Source organism: Lynx rufus, unplaced genomic scaffold (genome assembly GCF_022079265.1).
Source record: "Lynx rufus isolate CCGP_SWC_20201006 ecotype Redwood Valley unplaced genomic scaffold, mLynRuf1.p SCAF_10, whole genome shotgun sequence".
Lineage (NCBI taxonomy): Eukaryota > Metazoa > Chordata > Mammalia > Carnivora > Felidae > Lynx > Lynx rufus.
The window spans coordinates 11,919,218-11,943,775 of NW_025814824.1; the positions used below are offsets into that span (position 1 = coordinate 11,919,218).

Consider the following 24,558-nt stretch of genomic DNA (forward strand, 5'->3'; position numbering starts at 1 on the left):
AGTGGGTTTTCAACAAGAAATCATAAACCACAGTATCAGAGGTGTCAGGGACAGAGGCCTACCTCTTCGTTTTATAGATGAGGAGCCCAACATCCAGAGAGGTTAATTCATTTGCTGAGGATCACCTAAGCTACAAATGTCAGAATTCAAGAACTTTACCTATGTCTTCCTCCTTCTGTCATCACAGACAGTGCCTTCTTCTCCAGACTGCCCTAGCATGGAGCTACAAGAAGGTAAAGGAAACACCTGCAGGCACTCTTAAGCAATTGTAACATTAACACCAATGTAGCAATTAAAAATATTAATAATGTCTAACATTTATTGGGAGTCCTTCCAGAGCTGTCGTATTAACTTAGTTCTGGTAATCATCACAATAACCGTCCCAATTCACTAAATTCACTAGTTCTTAGGGCTTTACTTGATTTCTCTTGTCTAATTGCATTGGCTGATATCTCCAGTACAAACAGTAGTGGAGATGAGCGGACATCCTTGATTTTTTTTCTGATCTTAGAGGAAATGCCTCTGATGCTTCCCATAAAGATGTTATCTTTAGGACAAAATCATATATTTTCCATCATATTAAGGAAGTATACAACAATCTTGAAGTTTTTGAGGTTTTTCCTTCCTCCTCTTCCTCCCTTTTTTCTTGGAAGAGCTATTGAATTTTTCTCAGCATTTATGAAGATAATCGTGATTTTTTTTGCCTTGGATTTATTAACATGGGCTATGGTTTTAATGGATTTGTAATAGTGAACCAACACTGCATTCTTGAACAAATCCCACTTATTCACGATGAATTATTTTCTTAGTGTTAGATGTTAGATTCACTGTTTGCTTATATTTTATTTAGAAATTTTGCAGTGATATTTATGAATGGTACTGGTCTATATATTTCTCTATACTGCTTCTGGTTTAGCTACCAGTGTTATATTTGTTTCATAAAACATATTAGAAAGTTTTCCTTCCTTTTCAGTGCTGTGGAACATTTTAAGAACACTGGATTATCTTGTCTGTAAAAGTGTGGTAGAATTTCTTGTGGAAACATCTGAGTCTGGTGCTTTTGTGTAGGCTAGTTCCTTAATATCTCCATTTATTCAATGGAGTTGGTCCCTTTAAACTTTCTTTTTATAATTCTTTAAAATATTTACTTATTTTTGAGAGAGACAGAGCACATATGGGGAAGGGGCAGAGAGAGAGGGAGACACAGAATCAGAAGCAGGCTCCAGGCTCTGAGCCATCAGCACAGAGCCCTTTGCAGGGCTGGAACCCATGAACCATGAGATTGTGACCTGAGTCGAAGTCAGAAGCTTGACAGACTGAGCCACCCAGGCACCCCTAAACTTTCTCATTCTAATGGTGGTCAATTGGAGTAATTTTAATTTTCCTGGGAAATCGTCCATTTCATATAGTTTTCCAGATTTATTTGCATAGAAGTCTTGTGAAGTAGTCATAAGTAAAAGTAAACTTCTGTTCCATAGGTTACTTCCCCCTTGACGTTCTTCATTTTGTGTTCTTGCCTAATGATTTGGTTAGTTTATTAATTTAAAAAAAATCTTTAAATGTTTTTATTTGTTTTTGAGACAGAGAGAGACAACATGAGCAGGGGAGGGGCAGAGAGAGAGGGAGACACAGAATCTGAAGCAGGCTGCAGGCTCTGAGCTGTCAGCACAGAGCCTGACGTGGGGCTCGAACTCACAGACTGTGAGATCATGACCTGAGATGAGGTTGGAAGCTTAACCTACTGAGCCACCCAAGTGCCCCAAGTTTATCAATTTTTTAACAGAATTTTATTCGTCAATTACATCTACTGTTTCTCTACTCATTAATTTCTGCTTTTATCTTTATTATTTTTTATGCTTTCTTCTGGTTTACTCTGTTGTTCTTTTTCAACTGTTTTGACCTGGAAGTTGAACTCCTTTTATTTTTATTGATAAATGTATGTAGCGCGATGATTTTTCTTATTTATTGCTTTAATTGCATTCTATAGAGTGTGGTATGTTTTCATTGTGATTAGGGACCCCTCTTGAGGAAAAAGTATACAAAATTATGAATATAAAATTAGGTAGCTGGCTTTGAAAGGGGTGCATACAATTGAGGGGCCATCATACTTGAAATTTTACTAGCTTCACAGTAAGTCCACCTCTGTTTAAACACAAGCCTGGGATTTACACATGATAGTTGTCGTTGGCATTTTGAGATGACTTAGTCGTCAGGGAAGACCTTGACACATGAGTAGCAAGAAAACAGAATTGCAAAGAGAATGAACTGTAATGGTGTGTGCATCGCTTGTGCTTAGCACTTGGCAGAATTTATCTCCGTACTATACCGCATGCCTGATTGTTTTACTATTACCATTTTATAAACAATAAGAAGGAGTTTCTGAAACGTTAAAATACTTGCTTCAGATCACACAGCTGGTGAGATTAAACCCAGCCAAGTCCAACCTGGAAGCCCCTGTCCTTGTCACTACACACACGGCATTGTTGGTACCCAGAAGGGACTGGCCGTGTGCTCCTCCCCCAAGCAGCCAGTTCAGGAGCTTGTATTTCAGAAAGCCACCTGGAAAGGCAGGTGGTGGTGGCGCACGGTTACTTTTTGTGGGTGGTGGACAAAGCATGCTGACTGTATCAGTCACCGATGGCTGTGTAACAAATCATCCTCAGACAATACATACTCACTACCTCACAGGCTCTGAGAGTCAGTAACCTGGGAGCAGCTTGATTGGATGGGTCTGGCTTAGGGACAGTCATGAGGTTGCTGTCACGCAGTCAGAGTAGCAGCCAGCTGAAGGCTCACCTGGGACTCAGGGCTGGCTTCCGGGCTCACTCCTGTGGTGTGGACAGGCTTCAGTTTGTCACTGGCTACTGACTGGAGACTTGAGTTCCTTACTGTATAGACCTGTCTGTGGGGATGCTTACAACAAGGCAACCAGCTTCCCCCGGAATGTGTGATCTGAGAGACAGAGGAAAACTGGAGAGACTGCTGACAGGGAAGCTGCAGGCTTCTTAAATTGTACCTTGGAAGTGACAAGCCACCATTTCTGTTTGTTAGAAGCAAGCCATGAAGTCCAGCCCCCAATCTGGGGAGGGGAATTCAGCTGTACCCTTTGAAGGTGTATCCAAATACGTGTGCATGTATTTTTAAAACCACCACAGTGCCAAAGGGAGACTTCAGCATTTATCTCTGCCATGGGACTTAGAACAGGGATTCTGCCTAGACTGAGGTCATCCTCCGGAACCCACTCCTTGCTCTGCCTGGAGATCTAAGCCCCTCCTCATCCTGTGGGATAGGGAGAGGCGGTTGCCCTCATTCCCGCATTCATTCACTCACTCCCTTGGCAAATATTTATCAAGTGACAACTAGATGGTGGGTGCGGTTCCAGGAACTGGGGATGGGGCAGAGAACAAAACACATTCCACCCCGTCCTTGGGCTCAGAGAGCTTTGATTTGAGTGAGAGGGGCCAGATAATAAAGAAAGAAATGATTAAAACAGCAATAGTGATAAGGACTATGAAGAAAAATAAAGCACGATGAAAGGATAGGAGGTGACCGGTGCCGCTGCCCCCAGACAGAGAAAACAGATGAGGTCTTGCTGCATTGTATCAGAGGACCTGCTCAGAGAAATCCTCTTTGCTCAGGTGACATTTCAGCTGAGACCTGAGATGAGAGTGAGCCACAGGGCCCCTGGGAGAGAGCAGAGCAAGGGCAAAGGCCCTGCGGCAGGAATGTTCTTGGTGTGTGTTGATGAAGTGTTCTGGTTGGGATGGAGAGAGCACAGGAACGATGGATGGGAAAACAGGTCAGAGAGGAGGCCAGCGTTCTTGGTTTTTAAGTCTATGTGGGATGGAGCCCATTTAAAGGGATTTGAGCAGGGGCTTAACATGATTTTGCCATGCTAATGGGTTCACTCTGGCCGCTGCTCAGACGGGGAGGAGGAGGGAAGGAGACAGGGGGCTGCTGCAATTACCCAGGGAGTGGTGACCGTGGTGGGTGGGTGGTGGTTCTAAGGAGGACGCAGCAGACGTCATGAGACACGGTCAGATTCAGATGTGGCTCCTGCCACAGCCGCTTACGTGGAGGCGGTGGGGTCGCTGGCCTCAGACAGTGAGGTTCCTGCCACTTTTGTAAGCTTCTGGCCGAGTGGTGACCATTGCTTGAATACACCATGTTCTGCGTACCATGTTCCAGGCACTGTGCTAGGTCTAACGGGGAAAGAAATGAGCGAGACCACACGGCCCTCCCGGAATAGCAGGGCAGAGGGGCAGCTGAGCTGTGCACCACGGCGTGCTGTGCGACAGGCCGTGAAAAGTACCCGAGGCGTCACAAGGCAGCGAGCCTTCTGCTCTGGGCGGGGACACGGAGGGCCGCAGGGGATTTCCACTGGCAGGAATGGGGTGGCTGGTGTTCCAGGCAGAGGAAGAAGAGTCCTGGTGGTGGGAGAAGCTGTGTTTGGAGGACAGGTGGTTCCAGAAGCAGGGAACAGTTGCAGGAGATGATGCAGGACGAGAGTTAGGATCCACTTACAGAGACCCTGGAATCCCAGGCTGAGGCAGTTGGGTTGGAGGGGAGCCCTGGAAAGATCTCCCAGGTCCCAGGCGGCCTAGGTTGGAGCGGAGGAAACCGAAAACACGGACCCCTGTGGAGCTGTTATTGCTAACACTATCAGGACAGGATTTAAGAACAAAGATAATGATCACAGTACAGTTGAAAAATAGCAAGACAGGGGCGCCTGGGTGGCTCAGTCGGTTGAGTGTTTAACTTCGGCTCAGGCCGTGATCTCACGGTTGGTGAGTTCAAGCCCTGCATCGGGCTCTGCGCTGAGAGCTCAGTGCCTGAAGCCTGCTTTGGATTCTGTGTCTCCCTCTCTCTCTCTGTTCCTCCCCTGCTCATGCTCGCTCTCTCTCTCTCTCTCTCTCTCTCAAAAATATTAAAAAAAGTTTTTTAATACAACAAAAAATAGCAAGAGAAAATTGAAATAAGCCTAATTAAGCAGCCTAGTTAAAACTTCTTGCATTAAAACCTTTTAAATTGGCAAATGTGATAGAATAATGTGTATCCATTAAAAAGTGTTTTCAAAGAAATTCTTAATGACATGGGGAAGAGTTTGCAATATAATGTAAGTGAAAGGATTTAGGAAATACAGCACAGTGCACAGTATATAGTCTGAACAGAAAGGTAGCAAAATGTTTACAGTCATTTTCTCTAGGTGCTGAGATTACATGTGATTGCCATTTTCTTTTTTCTACTTTTCTTTTTTTAAAAATTTTAAATTTAAAAAAAAAATTTTTTTTTTCAACGTTTATTTTTAGGACAGAGAGAGACAGAGCATGAACGGGGGAGGGGCAGAGAGGGAGACACAGAATCGGAAACAGGCTCCAGGCTCTGAGCCATCAGCCAAGAGCCTGACGCGAGGCTCGAACTCACGGACTGCGAGATCGTGACCTGGCTGAAGTCGGACGCTTAACCGGCTGTGCCACCCAGGCGCCCCAAAATTTTAAATTTTTTTGAGAGAGAGAGAGAATGAGCACAGGAGGGGAAGACAGAGAGAGGGAGACACAGAATCCAAAGCAGGCTCCAGGTTCTGAGCTGTCAGCACAGAGCCCAACGAGGGGCTCGAACCCATGAACGTGAGATCATGACCTGAGCCCAAGTTGGATGCTTAACTGACTGAGCCACCCAGGCGTCCCTTTTTCTACTTGTCTAAAATTTTCCAACATTTCACAGGAATTTGCGTTACTTTTGGAATCAGAAAAATTGCTTGTATATAAAGATTACCCATTGATTCTATTTAAAAAATTTTTTAATGTTTATTTGTAAGAGAGAGAGAGACAGACTGTGAGCTGGGGAGGGGCAGACAGAGAGGCAGACACAGAATCTGCAGCCCGTTCCAGGCTCTGAACTGTCAGCACAGAGCCCCGCACAGGGCTCCAACTCACAAACAGTGAGATCATATCCTGAGTTGAAGTCAGACACTGAACTGACTGAGCCACCCAGGGGCCCCAAGATTAAACATTGATTTTAAATAAGGACTGGCTAACACGATTCAGAAGGATGGTCTTGAAAACCTGATTGGGAGGACTAAATACTTCGGAGGCAGAAGTGACAAACATTTGGGCTAACTGGATATGGGAGAAAGAAGGAGGCAAGAGTCAAAGATCTGTATTCTTCCTCACTCCCTTCTTGGCAGCAGGTGGAGCAATCCTATTAAAATAAAATCCAGATCAATTTCCTCCTCTGCTCTAAACCCTCCAGTGGCTCCCACCTGACTCAGAATAAAAGCCAGAATCCGTAGCCACTTACAGGGACTCACATACCGAACTTAGGGTTATCCTTGACATGGTGTTCTTACCCTCTCCTTCCTTCTGCCCTCTGCTCCGACTGCCTCACTGTGCTGAACACGCCCCAGGACCTTTGTACCTACCATCTCCTTGCCTGCAATGCTTTGTGAAATCTCTGTGTTTTGCTGCCCTCACCTATTCCCTTCTTTTCCTGGGCACCCTCTCCAAAACAATCCCCTGGCACTCCCATCCTTTTGTTGCTTAATATTTATCCCTAGCACACATCATAACTATATATTTTACTTGTTTGATTTTTGTCTCTTCCATTAGCATATAAATTGCAGGAGGGCAGGGGTTTTGTTTTGTTCACAGCTCCTGGCACGGTATTAATACTGAGTAAATGCTTGTTGAATCTAAATAAAGAACTCAAGTGTTCCATTTACCTCCAGGGAACATCAGATCTGCCATCATTTAGTAAAAGGCATTTGGTGGCTTGACTCTTTTCAATTGTAAATCTCTTGGTTCATTTAAAGTTAGAGTCCATTTTTAAGGATTCCATTTCCATGTGATTTGTTGGTTTGTTTTCAGGAACTACATCACTCTGTTCGTGGCTTCCGGGCTGATGTCCCCACCTCACCAGGGTAAGCTGCACTTGGGGCTCACTGGTGTCCCAAGCTGTGGAGTGCCAGCCTAGGAAACATACTACCTCCTGGCCAGATTGGCTGGGACCCCTGGAACCCTGGCCAGTGAGAGCTACTGCATGGGATGGAAGGTTCTGGAGTCGGTGGAGACCCTCTCTCATCTCCAGGCCGTAGCCCGGTGTCTTCTTTACACCTAACGGGTTTTTTAATGAAAACAACTTGAGCCAAGCAGTAAAATGGGAAGGGTTTATCCCCGCCCCACTGCCCCCAATCTCACCCACTATAGATAAACCAAGGGAACACCAAATGACTGTTCTCTTTTTTACTAAAGAGAAATTTGGAAAACGCAGGCCCTGGACAATCTATGGGGAGTGAATCTACACATGCATTTTGCTCTAGGAGCAGAGTCCAGAGTTTATTGAATGAGTTGCTCTGTTCCCATATGGCCCACCAGGTGGCTGTAGAATATCACGGATGGGCCCAGCAAGCTGGCCTGGGCTGAAGAAGGCCAGGACAGCCGGCCAGGACAGCCAGGCGCTGCACAGAGACCCCTGGCCCACCTTCAGGCAGGGCTGTTCTGTGTTTTCCTACAGGGACGGCAGACGAGGATGTCGGCCCCTGAGACTTTCCTAGGAGAAGCATGGCTAACACCGTGGAGTGTTTCCACGGCCAGGAGCTAGCTAGCTGCTCTGTGTATCTCATCTGCTTTCTCTCTTACCCTCGAGAGCCAGCCTCTGAGGGAAGCATGGTCTTTGTCTCCATTTCTCAGGTGAGGCCACCAAAGCACACCGAGCTTAGGTAACTTACTAGATGCCTCCGTGCTATTGGGGATCCAGGGTGAAAGGGAACCAGATCCCATGCATTGGCCCAGTCTCTGGGCCACACGGCAGCTGGCAGGTCCCTGTTGTGCACCCCCAGGGCACGGGACTAGCCCCTGCCCTCTGTGTCCCCCTCCAGCACGGTGACTGGCCCCAAGCCGTGCTCCCAGCTGGAGGAGTGCGCTGAGGGAGCGGGCAGGGTAGAAGGTAAGCTGGTGTTTACTTGTGCGAGCCCCTTCCCCTGGAACTCTTCTTGAGTGAAAAGTGAAATAGGTGAAATAAAAGGCAATTGGAAACAGACTTGCTCCTGTCTGGACGGCACGGGCCCCCAAACCTAACGCTCGCCAACCTTTCCTGCCAAACGGTGGGCTGACTATTCTCCGTGGCCCCTGGCGTCCTGTTCCTGGCCCCCTTGTCCCAGGTAGCTGCCCATCCACCCCCAGGCTCCCTGTAGGTGACATCTTACACTAGCAGCATCCTGCTTGGTATTTCAGGTGCCTGGGTACCCGCGGGCCACACCGGTGACCACACGGCCCCGCAGAAAACAGGGGAAGGCACTGCACAGCCAGCCACTGGCAAGACAGGGTTGAGGGGAAATCACTGCTTTTGGTCCTTCGGGCAAATTACCTACCACATCTGAGGCCAGTTTCTTTATCAGTGAGCCGAAGGTAACATCTGCTTACCTGCTAGTGGGTGCTAGCGGGACCGGCTGGAATTCATGAAACCCCGGTGAGTGCTAAGTGTTTTGTTGGTAAGTTACTAGGAGTGATGGAGTATTAGAGGGTTTCCAGTGAGGATGTGCGGGGAGGGTGATGGATAAAGAGATCAGTTTGCACTGTTGACATTGAACCACGTCAGTGATGCAGTTGCAGCCTTCAGAGTCGGAAGACGGGTGGGAGCCTGCTCTGAGCCCCCGAGGCTAGCGCACCGAAGGGACCCTCAGGTGTTCCCCAGAATGTGTCCCTCTCCTCACCGAGCCAGAGCCTGTCCCCTGCTGTGACAGATACCTAACAAGACTCGTTGACACTTTAACTGTTTGCTCCCAAATGGCCCATAAGAACATTATTTATTTTTTAAATAAAGATCTGCAGACCAGCTCTCCACAAAGTAAGCTTGGGGTCGGCCCAAGTCGACTGAAGAGCTGGCCTGGAGCAGGTGTGCTGGGAAGGGGTTAACGGCCGGCTCTCTGGGGGCAGAGTGCTTCCCGGGCCACACACACTATAGAGTAACTCGCACAAAGGATGTATATAGAGCACACAAAGTACAACAACTTTATCCCCTATTCCAATCAGTAGAGATGTCACTGACGTCACCGAAAAATGAGTGCCACTCTGATATGAATGTTAGCCGAGGTTTGTAAAATTTTTAATATTTTTGCTTTTAGAGAGCGCTTATGTGTGCACACAAGCAGGGAAGGGGCAGAGGGAGAGACAGAGTCTTTTTTTTTTAATGCTTTGGCTTTTGAGAGAGAGGGTGAGTGGGGGGAAGGGCAGAGATCGAGGGAGACAGAGGATCTCAAGCAGGCTCTGCACTGACAACAGGGAGCACAATGTGGGGCTTGAACTCACAAACCGTGAGATTATGACCTGAGCTGAAGTTGGACACTCAACCAACTAAGCCACCTAGGCGCCCGAGAGAGAGAACCTTAAGCAGACTCCATGCTCAGTGTGGAGCCTGACGTGGGGCTCGGTCCCATGACCCTGGGATCATGACCTGCGTCGAAATCAGGAGTTGACGCTCAACGCTCGGCACACCGAGCCCCCCGGGCACCCCATGCCGCTGGTTTCGTTTATGTTAACGAGTAAGACAGATCCTAAACGAAGGAGGTTTGTGTCAGAACGTCCCTGCCCGTGCATGCCACAAGTGACTTCTTTGCCAAATTGGCTCATGGTGGGTCGGGTGTGGAAAGACTTCTAACCTCATGTTTCTGTGCTAGTCACCACGTCGTGGCTGCAGGCACGAAACTTTTAGTTTGTATTCTTCATGTCTTCTCCACCACTTTCTTCAACATTTATTTATTTTTTGGGACAGAGAGAGACAGAGCATGAACGGGGGAGAGGCAGAGAGAGAGGGAGACACAGAATCGGAAACAGGCTCCAGGCTCTGAGCCATCAGCCCAGAGCCTGACGCGGGGCTCGAACTCACGGACCGCGAGATCGTGACCTGGCTGAAGTCGGACGCTTAACCGACTGCGCCACCCAGGGGCCCCTCCACCACTTTCTTAATTCTAGACGATCAAGAAAACAATAGATCAAGTTTGCTCATATCTGGGAGTACATACCCCCCCCCCCCACGGCCGCTTGTGAGCTCTCAGTGTGACGTTGCTGAGGTCAGTCATGAAGACAGGTGCTTCTTCCCGGTAGCTGGTGTTGCCATCGTTCAGACGGCGGGGAAAAACGGAAGAGTGTGGATTAACGGTGAAACACGGTAGTAATGACTGAGTTTTGATGACTGATTACCTTTGTTTTTACCGAAGTTCATTAATTTTAGTAGAGATTGTATTTAGCAAGATTCTGAAAATGGGGCAGTGGGTTCTCGCGGGTGATGCCAAGCTGGCTGCAGCAGGTGTGGCCACAGGGACCCTACACCGAGGGCAGCTCTGCCCCCAGAATGTCCGGAGGAGAGCCAGTTGCCGGGTGTCCTCTGAGGCCCTGTGGGGTCAGATGGTTGTTAGGGCCCTTGAAAGCCATGAACGACCTATCCTTCCTCATCCTCCACATTCCCGCCTGGCGAGGAAGCCCGTCGGGAAACCGTCCTGACTGGCAGGCTGGAGACCAGGTGTGAATTTGGGGACATGAGGGAGAATGTCACTCTGTTGCCCCACCCTCGCACACAAGGGCACCCTACTATCCTCCTAGTTTCCTCTTAGGACATGGCTGGGACTGGAGTCCCAGACCGGGGACACCCATTACTGTTTTGGGGGTGTGTGTCTTTGGGCCAAGTATTCTCCTGAGTCTCTGAGCCTCAGTTTCCTCAGAGCACAATGGGGATGCTCTGGCCAATGGCTGTGAGGAGAGGGATGGACAGGAGGCAGCTCACAGCTGCATCCTCCACAGACCCCAGGGGCTGGGGTAGTTTTTCCCGCACGAGTTCTTCATGAGAGCTTCAGGGAGCTGGAAACATCCTCACATCTCCAGATCCCATGACAAAGAGGAATGACTTCCGTCTTCCACAATTCAGGGGTGGGCGCAGCACCCAGGAGCTGTGCATTCTCAGCCAGAAGGACTTGCAGGGGAACAAAGTTGACGGTGTTGAGCAGGCCTTCCGGAGTGTTCCGTGATCAGCCCCAGACTGAGCTTCTTCACTCTTTTTCCGTCTCTGTTTCACTCTTTTTCCGTCTCTGTTTCACTCTTTTTCCGTCTCTGTTTCACTCTTTTTCTGACTCTGTTTCACTCTTTTTCCATCTCTGTTTCACTCTTTTCCGCCTGTTTGGGTTTGGTCACTCTGAGCGGTATGCAGGAGGCATTTACTGTGGGGAATCAGGCCACATGCGGTTGTGGGAGCTGGTGAAGAAGTCCAGGGAAGGCTGTGCCTCTGGGTGGGCGGGGCTGGCTGTTGTAGAGAAAAGCAGATGTGAATGGGGGCAAGGAGAGGCTGGAAACCACGGGCACAGAGTGGCCCTGAGTCTATCACCTCCCACCTCTGTGACGTGGTGACCTGTTGGAGCCGGCTGCACACATACGTAGTCCAGGGCTCGGAACCCATCGATGAAACAGAGGCGCCACTGGATGGTTTCTGTCCAAGCCAACAGTGGGCACCGGCCACCCAACGACACTGTGGGAGCCACGAAAGCACCCAGCTTAGCCAAGTTGATGTGGTGAAAAGCCACCACCGCAATATGCTTCTGGGGTACCAAGTGCTTTTGGACCTTCTCATCGTTCTTCCAGGTTCCTATGCCTCTGCATGGAGTGTTTGCTCCAGCCATGGCACCTGGAAAACTCCTAGAGCACCTTCAAAACCCTGCAGAGACATCACCTCCTCTGAGAAGAATTCCCTGACACCTGCCCTCCAGGACTAGTCCTGTACTTCACACATGGTGACTGCCTCTGTTGTACCTGCGAGATGCCTCAAGGGGACAAGCTGTGCCTGTTTGACAGCTCAGGTTGGTTCATTCACGTGCCCAGGATTGCACAGGGAGAACAGAGTTAGTGTCATACAGAGCTATAATTTGAACCCCTGTCGGTGACTCTTCTGATTCTAAGCCACCGTGAGTAGAAAGCTGAGAAAGATTTGGCCCTTGCCCTTCGGAAACTATTCAGTGGCGGGGAAAGAGAGCTGCAGTGTAGTTAGTTAGGCAGCTGGTGAAATTACCAACAGAGACTCCAGGGGTGGCCCCAAGGCTGAAGTCACAGCACTGTGCTCCCCAGAGGGTCTCCAGGCTGCTCCAGGCCTGGCCGGTAGGAAGTTGAGGACCCCCTCCCTCCAGCAGCAGCTGTCAGGGAGCGTGGTTCCAGCTGACTCCTCACCGTGTGGCTTCGGGCAAGTCCTACTCCTTGTTGGGAAGAGACGGGCCTGGGACGGGTGGCTAAGATTCCTCATTCACTCACCACCATCTGGCATTGCAGGTGGTTGTCTGGATTGGGCATTTCTTATGTTATTCCACCAGAGGGCGCCAAATCCCAGCTCCTGCCAAGTTGGTTCTCTCAAAAAGGGGTGGTTTCGGGATGTGAGCTCAGAGGAGGTGATGAGTGAGAGCTGTGTGTGTGGGTTTGTGTGGAAACAATTAGGGGTGCGTGTGTGCATGTGTTTGCATGCAGCACCAGAGTTTTTTTCCAACTGTCTACATCTATTACCATCACCCCTACCCTGCCGAGTTCATCTCCAGCTTTTTGCTACCTCCCTTGCTCAGCTCTAGCCACACAGGCCCGCTAGCGCGGCCTCCAACACTCCCTGCAAGATCTGGCCTCAGGGCCTTTATGTGTGCTGTCCCTTCAGCCTGGAACACTGACCGCCTAGACATCTCCAGGAACCTCCCACATTCCCTCTCAGGCCTTTCCTAGCCCTCCCATAAAAAAAGTACCTCCGAACCCATTCCATGCTTTACTCTTTAGAAAAACTACACAACACAATCTACACAACAAAATGTCACCTATTTAACCATTTTTCCAGTTTTGCAGTATGAAGTCCCTTCTCGTGGTGGTGCAACCATGTCCGCCATCCATCTCCAGACTTTTTTCCATCTTCCCAAACTGAAACCCCACATCCACTGAACAATAACCCCCTACTCTGCCCTCCCCCACCCCCTGGCAAGGGCTGTTCTTTTTGTCTCTATGAATCTGCTCCGGCTGTCTCGTAAAAGCCATAGAGTATTTGTCACTTTGGGTCTGGCTTATGTCACTCAGCATAAGGTCTTCAAGCGTCATCCATGTTGTAGCATGTGTCAGAATTTGCTTTTTTAAGGCTGTATGATATTCCATTATATGTATATTTATATATTGATTATTCATTTGTCTGTTGGTAGGTGCGTGGGTTGCCCCACTCTTGTGAAGAGTGATGGTATGCATGTGCTCTTTTCCATGCTTTCTCTTTCTGCACAGCACTGAACCCCATCCAGGCACCCTCCCTTTGCCCCCAACTAGACATACAAATGATGGCATACAAAAGACACAGGCCAGCTAACCTAGCATTTTTAATCTAACATCGCTTTTTAAATGTCTAAAAATGCTCGGGACCTCGAAATGCTCTTTGGACCAGCTTTATCATTTCACGCGTGTCCTCATCAACGAGTTGATAAATCTTTGACATGTTCATCCTGTATTTGTAGGACAGTCCTATTTTTAACTTTTAAGAAGTTACACCCTGACGTTCCAGAGGTGTCTTTTTCTTTTTTAACCAGGAATTTAAACATGCCTTTGTGGGATGAAATCGAATACATCAGTTCATGATGCTCTACCAGCCAAGCTGGGGCTTCCGGTGTCCTGGGGCCACGTGAACGGAGCAGAGACACCGCCAGCTCCTATGTTCTCCGGGACCTTCTTGAGCTGTGGCCGCTGCTCCAAAGTCCCAGGCAGCTGATGCGGACCCGTGTCTGCGGCGCCCACGAAAGACGGTGCTTTCTTGAGAGCGGCCTGCCCTTTCTGAGCCCTTCCGCGAGCCGTGGGATTCCAAATGCTCTGAATGCATTAGCTGACGCTCACACGGTCCCCATGAGATAGACGCCCTTCGGCAGATGAGGAAGCCAGCCTGGAGGATCACAGTGCAAGGGGAAGTTCTAGAGCAAAGACGAGAAGGAGGGATCTGTGTGTGGCGGGACAGGTGAGTGGAATTTTTTTCTCTAGTTCTGCAAGTTGTGGCGGAGATCATGCCGAGGGGGAAAGTGTCGGGTGCCAGACCCCACTCCCAGGGGACAGTCATCCCCCAGGGGACAGCACCCTTGCAGGGGGCTTGCTGACGGGGGCCAGAGCAGGCCCAGTCGCTGTGGCGCCCACCTGGTGCTGGCCTGACGGGCGGGCCAGGAGGGGGCCCGCAGGGAACAAGATGCCATCTTTCCCCCACCTGGTGTCCTGTCCCTCCCCCGAAACAACACGACACTGGGCCAAGAGGCGAAGTTCTTGTTTATTGTTGCAGCGACTCTTACAGACATTAGCGTTCAGTGAAATCAAGGAAGAGAACACATTAAATACATCACAACCCCCAAAACGGTACAGAGGAGGGGAGGGCGGGCCGGGCCGGTGACCAGACTGTCGGAGCAAGTACATTCGGTGGGTGTGTGGTGCCATCATTCCGGGCTCACGTGTATATATATTTTATTTATATAATTTATATTTATATATAGAGATCATTGAGTTTTGTGTATACAAAGAACAATATTGTTACAAATACAATACTCTACTTGTCCCAAGCTTTACAATAAGCTCTATTTCACCCTCTTTACAGAACAATAGTACAAGTTCAGACTCTAGGGGCTGTGCTGAATATGTACAAGAAATTTCCTTCCCACGTGGTCCTCACGCCCTGCTGTGATGGAGGGGGGCAAAGAATCGGGTCGTGTGCTCCAGAGGGCCCAAGCCAGGGAAGGCGCAGACAGACACGAAGCTCAAACCAGCAAGCGGCCTTGGAAGAGGGAGAGTAAACAGGTCTAAAAGGAGGTGGCCCTTGGTTGTAAACATTGGTGACAGCCACACCACTGGGTCGAGGGACCCAAGAAGGGCGTGTGGATGGGTTTCCTCAGCGTGCAGATGGGGACGTTGGGTGCGAATGGGGGGGCCTCAGGGGCGGCAGAAGTGATGGGGGAGGTAGTCGTTTAGTCTGGGACTCTCTGAGGCCGCTGTTCCATGGTGGGCTCCGGGCCCCGAGGAGCCTGCTCTGGGGAGGGCGTGCACTCCAGGCCTTGGTCTCTGGGGGGTCTCCTCCTCTTGTGAACCCAAGGCTGACGGTGGCTCCCTGAAATGCTCCCGTGTGAGAAGGCAGAGACAGGATGGGTTCTGGTGCACCCTGGCTGGGCCAGGACGGGTAGACGAAGCTGAGAACCTGTCCCCGAAGCTGAGTCACCAGCATGTCCCAGCCAAGCAGCAAGAGTGGCTTTTTGCCTGGGCCCTGTTGGGGAAGGCTGCTCTGTACATAGTGTTCCCCGTGACGGGGTGGGGGTGGGGGTATTCAGATATTTACATATATAACTATATATACCGGGATGCCACAAGAGACCGCCACGTCCTGTGGATTTTCACACACCGAGTTACTAACGCTTAACTCCCTCCATCCGACGCGAGCAGGGCCAAGAATACACTCCAGGTGAACCTGTACCGAGCTCCGGGAACGAGAGTGTCTGGGGATGCAGAGCCACTTTCAGTAACAGAAGGTAGGTGGTGGACAAGTAACCTCACTCTTCTGCTAGAAGATGCTGGTCTTCCAGCAGCTCTTACCAAATGGGCTTTTGCGGCACTCGTCAAACGTTCTGAGACTTTTGTGTCGTAGCGGCAGAATCTGTGTTCTCTGTCCCCTCTCCTTTGGGTGAAGACGCCTAATTGTGATATTGGCAGGCTGCGTAGGCACTGCTGGCCCATCGCGGACCGGCCTCTGTCCCGGTGCTGGGGCAAGTGGCCCGAGTGGTCACCCTGGGACCAGACAGGCATGAACCCCTCCCATGACCTTCCAAGGCTCCTGAGGCCTCACACCCCACCACTAATGCTTTGTTCCTGTTCTACTCTCTCTTTTTGGCAGAGGGAAGAGCGACACAAGACTCTTGAGTCCTTGACTATATTGTCAGACACACTACAGTTTGGTAAACTGAGAACTTGGGGCCATGGTTCTGGCTGATTCGGGCTGCGTGGGGCTGAGCCTCCTCTGAAGTCCAGGGGTCCCGGAGTGTCCAGGCTGGCTCCCCTGCAGAGGGCGCAGCCCCTACTTTATTAAGGTTTATACTGCAAACTGAGGGTCGACCACTGATGCCTTTGGAACATTCGGCTTTCCTGACTCACAGAAACCCTGCGGTACAGAAATCCCAGGGGAACACACTGCACAGTCATCTGGGGCTGGTCTCTCGTTCCGATTTTTTTTTATGTGTCTCCCTCCCCGAAATCCCTCCAACAAATAAATACATGAGCCAGTCCACATATGCTCACCGAATTCCTGTTTCCACAGATACAACATAAATATCCCATGTGCAGAGAGCAGGGACTCGTAATATTACAAAATATATTAGTTTCTCTTCCCCTGTCTCTGCTGAGGTCATGAACGAAATGGAACAAAAAAAAGCAAACCAACCCACACCCACCTACGTGAAAACAAAATGCTCTTTGGACCAAGAGTAATTGAAAACTGGCTCAGGATAACATCACTACAACATCTGCATGAACCGAGACAGAATCCACAACATGAGGCACCTGGTGAGAACACGCAGCATCTCACCCAAGTAAGTGCAAGCGCTCTCAGACCCACCAGGCAGCAAGCTGATGTTTCTAGAACACATCTGGGGATGCTTAGGCATCGTGTGAGGTCACCCTCGTCTCCTTAGTTTTGTCGTTTACTACTATTCTGGCCTCTCGAATCCCATCCTGCTACGTGGCCCTGAGCAGAGAGGAAAGCTGGTCTTACCTTGGGCCAGGAAGCCTAACACGACTGCATCTGCGGTCTCTTCCTCCACGGGAGCAGTCCGTCCTTCCGAGACCCCCAGGGTGAGTGTGGAGTGGGGGCACGAAGGGAGTCCACTAGGACTCTGAGCCAAGGCGGCGCTGGTGGGGCCAGGCCTCGGGGCGGGGGGGAGTCTCGCCCCGGACAAGGCTGAGCAGCCCCTGCAGGCCTCACCTGCCAGGGGAAGGGACCTCGTGGAGAGGCGAGGTGGGCTTTCCAAGGGCTCTGTGTGCCTCACCGGTGAGGGAAGGAGGCGAGGGCGATACATACACAAGAGAGGCTGTATACGTACGTGTGTGGCAGAGAGGGAGGAAGGAAGTACCTGCCCATGTCTATCGGCTGGTTGGTGACCTTAGCACAGCCCGAGGCGGCTGGGCTGCCCCAGGACCTGCCGAGCTCTCTGCACCAAGATGGCACCCTGGTCCCAGGCCGTCTCCCTCCTACCCTTGGGGGAGAAGGCTCACCTTTAAGAACGCAATTATGTCGAAACTAAAAGTAGTTACACAAGAGGCAGAAGGTTGGCTCAGAAATTCTGGGCGGAGGGGTGTGGAGCCCCAAGTCCAGTGTGGTGGGCAGGGCAAACCCTGAAAGACACAGCTGGTCTCCGCTGATACACCGTGTTCCCATACACTGAGCCAATCAGAGCCGAGACCAGCGGCTGGACTGTAGGCACTGCTGACTCAGCTCCTTCACTGTCCCCCCAGGAGCACCTCTTGGGGGAAGGGAGGACTCCCCTGGAGCCGTGACGGTCCTCCTGGGAACCCCCGGGGGCCCTTCAGGATGGTCTGGGCAGACACCCGGTGGGTATTGGCTGCTCTCTACCCTCAAGGGCGTGTGTACAAAACGTTCTGGGTGTTAAAAAAAAAAAAAAAAAAAAAGCAAACTGGAGAGAGAGTAAAGAGGTCTGCAGATTCTTCTCTTCCTGTGTAGAACCGGTGCTGGGCGTGAGAGGGAAATGTCTCAGTGGGCACACAGATGCAGCACGAGAAACACACCACGAGTGAGGACAGTCCTCCATGCAAGCCGCCAGGCGGGGGGGCACGGCCTCAGATGTAAACGGGTTGCTCCTGGGCCGTCAGCAGTCGGTACATGGCAGCCGGCATCGTCTTCATGTGAATCTGAGGGCAGAAACGTGCATCAGCAGGCCTGAGGCTGCGGGGTGGGGTGGGGTGGGGTGTGGCTGTGTGGCCATGGCCCCCCGTTGCCCCGGGGGGGGGCAGCACCTCTAACCACGGCGGGGTGGGGGGGAGCTCTGAAGATCGCCCCCCACCAGCCACAGGGACCTGACTGAGGCCTCCAGGAAGAGAGGGATCCACGGGCTTTCTAAAACGTGTGGGGTGGCACAGAGTGGGCAGTGAGAACCGGGGAAGCTTTGTTTCGCAGCCAAGGCAAAAGGAGAAAGTCCCTTGAAACCAAGGGAGAGTGGCAGTAGGTAGTGGCGGTGGGTCGGGACCCCTCCCCCAGGGGGTCAGGTGGCTCAGGAGGCGGGCCCTGGAACAGCCATGCCACCTGGAGGAAGCTGGAGCCCGGAGCTGCCCCTGGAGGCCGGGTCCATCTATCAGACGTCAATCTGAGACTTCCATGGCCCAGCAGGTGTGGTGACATTAACTGGAAGAATGGACAGAACTCGGGCGGCCGCGGGGGGAAGCCACAATAATGACGCTGAGAGTTGAGAAGAAAAGGTGAGCAAATAACGCAGGAGAGAGTGAATCCTGTTTCTAGGAGCCGCTCTCGGTCGCCGCTAGGCAGTGGGTGACCTCTGGCCTGAGTCTGACGGTTCTGCCTGTCGAGCAGGGTTTTGAACCACAAAGGACGCTGCCTGGAAGGCCTGTGTGGGGCCGCGCAAGCGCGAGGCCGGGGTCCCCCAGGCACACCCCCACCCCAGCCCCCGCTCCTACCTCCCCCACCGCATTGGAGAGGATGTGGACGATCTTCTCGTGAGGCGTGGCCACCACGCTCTGCCCGTTGATCTCGATGATCCGATGTCCCACGCGGACGCCGCCTCTCTCGGCTATGCCCCCTCGCATGAGGCTGCAGATCTGTCAGAGCCAAAGGCCACACCGTTAACCCTCACGGCAGGATCGCATGTCGGAGAGCTGGGCGGAGACAGGACTGGCTTTCCTGGACCCCTGCCCTCCGTTCTCCACGGTTACTTTGGGGCATTCCAATCTCTCGGTTTCCTTTCGCAAGCGACAGGGCTCCGTGGGCGCACAGGGCTACCCGGCCGCTGCACCCCACCCGAGGGATGTAGTACATCGCAGGAGGTCACGGCACACTGAGTTCCGACTGCCTGTCATCCCAGCTGGGTCCTGGGGAAAAGAGCTTTTTGGACCTGTCACCGAGTCACCAACGGTTTCAAACTCTCAGCCTGTGTAACGCAGGCGAATACTATTTCCCACATTCACCGCTAGGACTCAGACATCCATCTGTATAATCTGCAGCCTGCTTTTCAGGGTCACGGTTACATGAGCCAAACCCCGCTTTGGGTTTCCAAAGTGTGGCCAGCTGGCCGGGACTGGCTCCTTTTGACCTTCTCGACTTAGCAGCCCGTGTTCAAACTCACTTCCCCCCAGAAAGGACAACGGGGCTGGGTTTTGTCTGTGTAGCCGCACATCATGGTGCGCAGAAGCTGTGGGCCGGTGGAAATGAGCTCCCCAGGGCTTGGAGTTGGAGGGCTCAGGGCTCAGCCCTGCAGGGGAAGGCCACCCCCACTTCAAACAGAACATCAGACTTTCTCCAAAAGAGTGTGTTTTTAGTTTACAAAGTTGACATTTCACACCAGATCGTGCGCCTTTTTTAAAATTTTTTTTTTAACGTTTGTGTATTTTTGAGACAGAGACAGAGCATGAACGGGGGAGGGGTAGAGAGAGAGGGAGACACAGAATCCGAAGCAGGCTCCAGGCTCAGAGCCGTCAGCCCAGAACCCGACGTGGGGCTCGAACCCACAGACCGTGAGATCGTGACCTGAGCTGAAGTCGGACGCTTAACCGACTGAGCCACCCAGGCGCCCCAGATCGTGCGCCTTTTAAGTCCACGTAGACAAGACCGTGGCATCGTGTGACAATGCTCTGTGACCGAGTGTGTGGACCCCGCAGAGCCCCCCACCCGGTACTCTGGGGTCAGAATGCTGCTTAGGTGCTTCCCACACTTGAGACAAAACCGAGGGACCTGCTGTTGCTATACAACAACTCTTTGTTCATAGCTGAACTTTTAAAATTATTTGCATATGAACAAAGCAAACAAGGAAATATCGGCAGATAAAAACAGGTGTCTGCCCAAAAGCGTAAGGAGTAAGTAACCCCGGCTCCCTTCCTAAGAGGAAAGTGAGGCCGCTGAGGTCCAAGGAACAGATGAAGGGGAACTTCAAAGCTACTTCAAGGGTATTTCTAAACCTCGAAACAGACTTGGAATAAAATTTTAAAAACCTACCACTCTTAATTGAGATTTTTAAGGGGGAAAAGAATAGCGTTCTTCAATGTGGAAAGACGAAGGGAAAGAGAAGGAGAGCACATCCAAAATCTAAAAAATCAAGGTTGCAGACAGAGAACAGGATGGTCATCAGAGCCCACAATTACTGTGACTGCAGAATAAGGCAAACCAGCACAAAAAGGGAGTAATGCTGAGTATGGAGTTTCCGTGTGGAATGAAGAAAAAGTTCTAGAAAGAGACAGTCGTGACGGTTATACCACTCTGTGAATGTACTTTAATGCCACTGAACTGTATGCTTAAAGATGGTTTAGATCGAGGGGCACCCGAGTGGCTTAGTCAGTCAAGCGTCCGTCCGACTTCAGCTCAGGTTATGATCTCACAGTTTGTGGGTTCGAGCCCCGCATCGGGCTCTGTGTTGACAGCTCAGAGCCTGGAGCCTGCTTCGGATTCTGTCTCTCCCTCTCTCTCTGCCCCTCCCCCGTTCATGCTCTGTCTCTCTCTGTCTCAAAAATAAATATTAAATTAAAAAAGAAAAGTATTGTTTCCGGACAGATATCCACGTGATGAAAATACTCTTCATCCCTAAAGTGCTATTCAGGTTAAAAGGGCAAGGCAGAAAACATGCACGCATCACAGCCATGGGGGCCGGGGCTCTCCACCTGCACTGTGCCATGGAATCACTGGGGAGCCCGCCCAGTGCTGCCCAGTGCTGCCCACCCCTGGTGGGGGGCTGGGCAGCTCTATAGGGGCTAACAGGTGTACCCAGGTGGTGACACAATGGCATCCCCTGGCCGGAGGGGAAGGACGCACTTGGTGACACATCCCAGCCTATCTCAAGTTGGCAGCTGGGAGGCTGACCCTTGCACCATCACAGAGAGATTCAGGGCCAGGGCTCTGGGAACCACCCTTCCCTTCTCATGTGAAAGGGCACAGGATTCTCTGCCCACAGGGGCACACAGGGCCCGCCCTCACCCACTCCTCCCTCTCCTTGCTGGGTTCTCTCAGGGAACTGCCTGGCTTTAAAAAATAAAAATTTGGGGCCTCTGGCTGGCTCAGTCAGTTAAACGTTCAATAAATATATATGCAGATGAATGAATGAAAAATTTTCTCGATCTATAACATGAGTTTTGACTAGATTTTGGACCGTGTACTTAAATAATCGTCAAGAGGCGCGTGAGTGGCTCAGTCGGTTGAGCGTCCCACTTCAGCTCAGGTCATGATTTCACGGTTGGTGGGTTCAAGCCCCACACTGGGCTCTGTGCTGACAGCTCAGAGCCTGGAGCCTGAGTCTGACAGATTCTGTGTCTCTCTCTCTCTCTCTCTCTCCGTCCCTCTCTTGCTCATGCTCTCTCTCTCTCTCAAAAACAAACATTAAAAATAAATTAAAAATAAAAGTTAAAAAACTAACACTGTGCCACGGTTTTATTTGTCAGATCTTTGGAAGAAAGTGTGGAGCCCTACTTACGATTCCATTCTGGACGCTGAAACCCAGCTGGTAGCGGAGGTCCGGTCTCCTGATCAACACGGTCGTCACTGGAGGACACCTCACGATGTTCAGCTTGACCCGGGGCTGATTCTTCAAACCCTGAAATGTGAATGGAGCACAGTGGAGAGGGTGACTGGTGAGGCGGGCAGGAGAGATCCAAGCAGACAGCACCAAAGGCAAATGGAGTCCTAAGGAGTCCCAAGGGATCTTCCATTATTTCTGGGACTCACGAAGCAGACCCGCATGTAGGCCGACCGTGCCCAAGCAGGGACGATCCACTGCTAGCCTGTACCAACTCAGGGCCCAAAGAGCTCATTGACCCCTCACACCTGCGGCCAGTGTGCTCTGTGAGCGCACAGGGCTTGTGGGAGACCTGGGGAGGCTGCTTAAGAATCAGCCACTCTGTGTTGGCACCACGTGTGGGCACCCTACCCTCACGGTCCGTCAAAACCCGTGCAGCCGATGAAACCAGCTGAGCCGCCCGTCACTGAGCGTGGGCTCCTGACGCCCACAGGAGCTGTCTCCTTCAGTCTCCTTGACAAACTGCAGCTCTAACTATGTCCATTCTACAGAAGACACCGAGGCTCAGAGATCCTAAGCAACTCACCCCGCTTCGCCCGCAGCGGGATCCAACCGCACATCTGTTCTGTTTTCAAAACCAGGCATTTTGCCTACACCATGATCCCCCCCTAAAGACAACGGGACAGCGTGTATCATTCACGAGTAAGGCTTGCTCGACCAAGCAGCCAGGGAGAGCAATAAAAGAATGAATTCGTGCCACCAAAGCTTCTATTCTGGCCTTGCACGGGGCCCTGTCGTCAGCTTACTTTCCTACCCGGCTCGAGTCCAGGGCTCCTAACATCTGACTTCCCCACTGCCTTTGATGGATGCAGTTGGTCCTTTCAACGTGTGAGTTTTGACGGTGCTCAATTTAACTTCCCACCTCCAGCATCTCTGCCAGTCTCCTGGGCGTTCTGAATCGCTCTGTTTTCTGCCGGATCGGAGCCTCCCAGGGGCTGCAATTTGGGTAATGCTCGGTGCTCACACGCAGGCAGCCCTCGCCAGCCACTCTCTGTGGTTTCTGGAAGATCTCTGGGAAGCTTCTCTGGTTCACAAAGTGATGATGTCCAAGTGCAGCAGCAGCAGACGAGCTGAGAGCAGTTCTCCCCGGGCAAAGTCTGCCAGGGACTGGCCTTCCGCACGACACAGGCCTGCCGTCCACGGGCACAGGGCTCCACAGGGTTCCGATGCATCAAGCTGTGTTTCCGCCTCTGCAGCCGGGCGTCCTCGACACTCCACCCCTCCCTTCCTCCACCTCTGTCTCCACATCACCCAGATAAGTGGTTGGTGACACCCGGAGGTCCCCTCCAGCTCTAGTTCTGAGTTCACCCTTTCCACGCATTCCTTCCCTCGGCGTATTTGCCAACAACACCATGTCTCGACCATTATGCTTAAAAACACCCGTTTCTGCTCAGATCATGATGTCACAGTTGGTGAGATCGAGCCCCGCCTCGGGCTCTACGCTGACAGTGTGGTTCCGGTTGGTATTCTCTCTCTCTCCTGCTCTCTACCCCTCCCCCACTCACGTTCTTTCTCTCTCAAAATAAATAAACATTAAAAAATATTAATAAAAAACCAATTTCTAAAATTAAAAATGGGCATCTTTCAGGAAGGTGGTGCTCAGATATTAATGCACATACAGTTGACCTTTGAACAATGCAGGGGTCAGAGGCGCTGACCACCCCCCCCGCCCACCGACCAAACTGTGCGGTTGAAAATTCACATATAACTTTTGAGTCCTCTGAAACTTAACTACTAACAGCCTACGGTGACCAGAAGGCTTACCAATAACATTAACAACACATATCTTGTAGATGGATTATACACTGTGTTATTATAATAAAGTAGGCTAGAGAGAAAGCAAAGGTTGTTAGGAAAATCACAAGTTAGAAAATACATTTCCAGGACTGTGCTGTATTTATTGAAAAACACCTGTGATAAATGGGCCCGTGTAATTCAAGCCCGTGTTGCTCAAGCGCGTGTCTCTCTCCCTCCGGTGCCTCGTCTTTCTCATCCACTTGACTAGTCAATATTTACTGATCACTCCCCGCGTGCCAAGGCTGGTGTTAGGCAGCGGGGAGGGCTGCAGGCACACGCAGGGCAACCAGAGGGGCTGGCCCCCCTTCCCGCCCTCCACAATCACACAGCAGGAGACCAGGAATTTGTTGGAACCAGAGGGAAGTACGCCCCCAAAACGAGCACACAGAATTCCAGCTTCAGACAGTGCCACCAGCTTTGAGTGCTTACACCTGTGCATGGGGTGACGCAGGTGTGCATGTGACGCTCAGAGAGCACACCCTGAAAAGCCAGAGAAGGACTCTATTTTCTCAATTACCCCAAAAAAGCTCACATCGCTCCGGTGGGTTCCTTTTTCGTGTGCGTGAATTGACTAAAGAGGCCTGATCTGTCCTTCAGTGAACGAAGTTCTAGACTGAGGAAATGTGCTGCCTGATGAGGCTTAAAGAGGCGGCAATTTGGAGTAGCCGGAGAATGCCACTGCTCCGCCGTTCCCCATCAGCGCTCCAAGTTGGGTCCCATTAACTTGGATTTCTGAGCTGCCATCTGAGAGGAAATGCCAATTAAATAAGCGGTCATTCTGTCCCCATGACAGCAGTGGAATGCTATAGCAAATTAAGAAATACTGTGGGAGGGGAGAGGGGAAGGGAGAGGGGAGAGGGGAAGGGAGAGGGGAGAGGGGAAGGGAGAGGGGAGAGGGGAAGGGAGGAGACAGAAGCCAGAATCGTCTCTATAGTAACAGGAAAGCAGGACCATGATCC

The 24,558-nt window shown here is 51.2% G+C and overlaps 1 protein-coding gene across 8 annotated transcripts in view; it reads right to left on the reverse strand.

Annotated features, from left to right (window-relative positions):
* Nucleotides 1–14,273: 14,273 nt before the first annotated feature.
* Nucleotides 14,274–24,558, reverse strand: part of APBA1 (amyloid beta precursor protein binding family A member 1) — a 207,696-nt gene continuing 197,411 nt past the window's right edge. For 5 of the 8 annotated variants that reach the window (XM_047101879.1, XM_047101886.1, XM_047101870.1 and 2 more), the window contains 3 exons: nucleotides 21,701–21,820; nucleotides 18,705–18,845; nucleotides 14,274–17,924 (listed from right to left, as the gene is read on the reverse strand). In XM_047101879.1, coding sequence (XP_046957835.1) covers nucleotides 17,853–17,924; nucleotides 18,705–18,845; nucleotides 21,701–21,820 — 333 coding nt within the window. In that variant the 3' untranslated portion in view covers nucleotides 14,274–17,852. The remainder of the gene's footprint in view (nucleotides 17,925–18,704; nucleotides 18,846–21,700; nucleotides 21,821–24,558) is intronic. The other 3 variants (XR_006966147.1, XR_006966145.1, XR_006966146.1) reach the window with 3 other exon arrangements.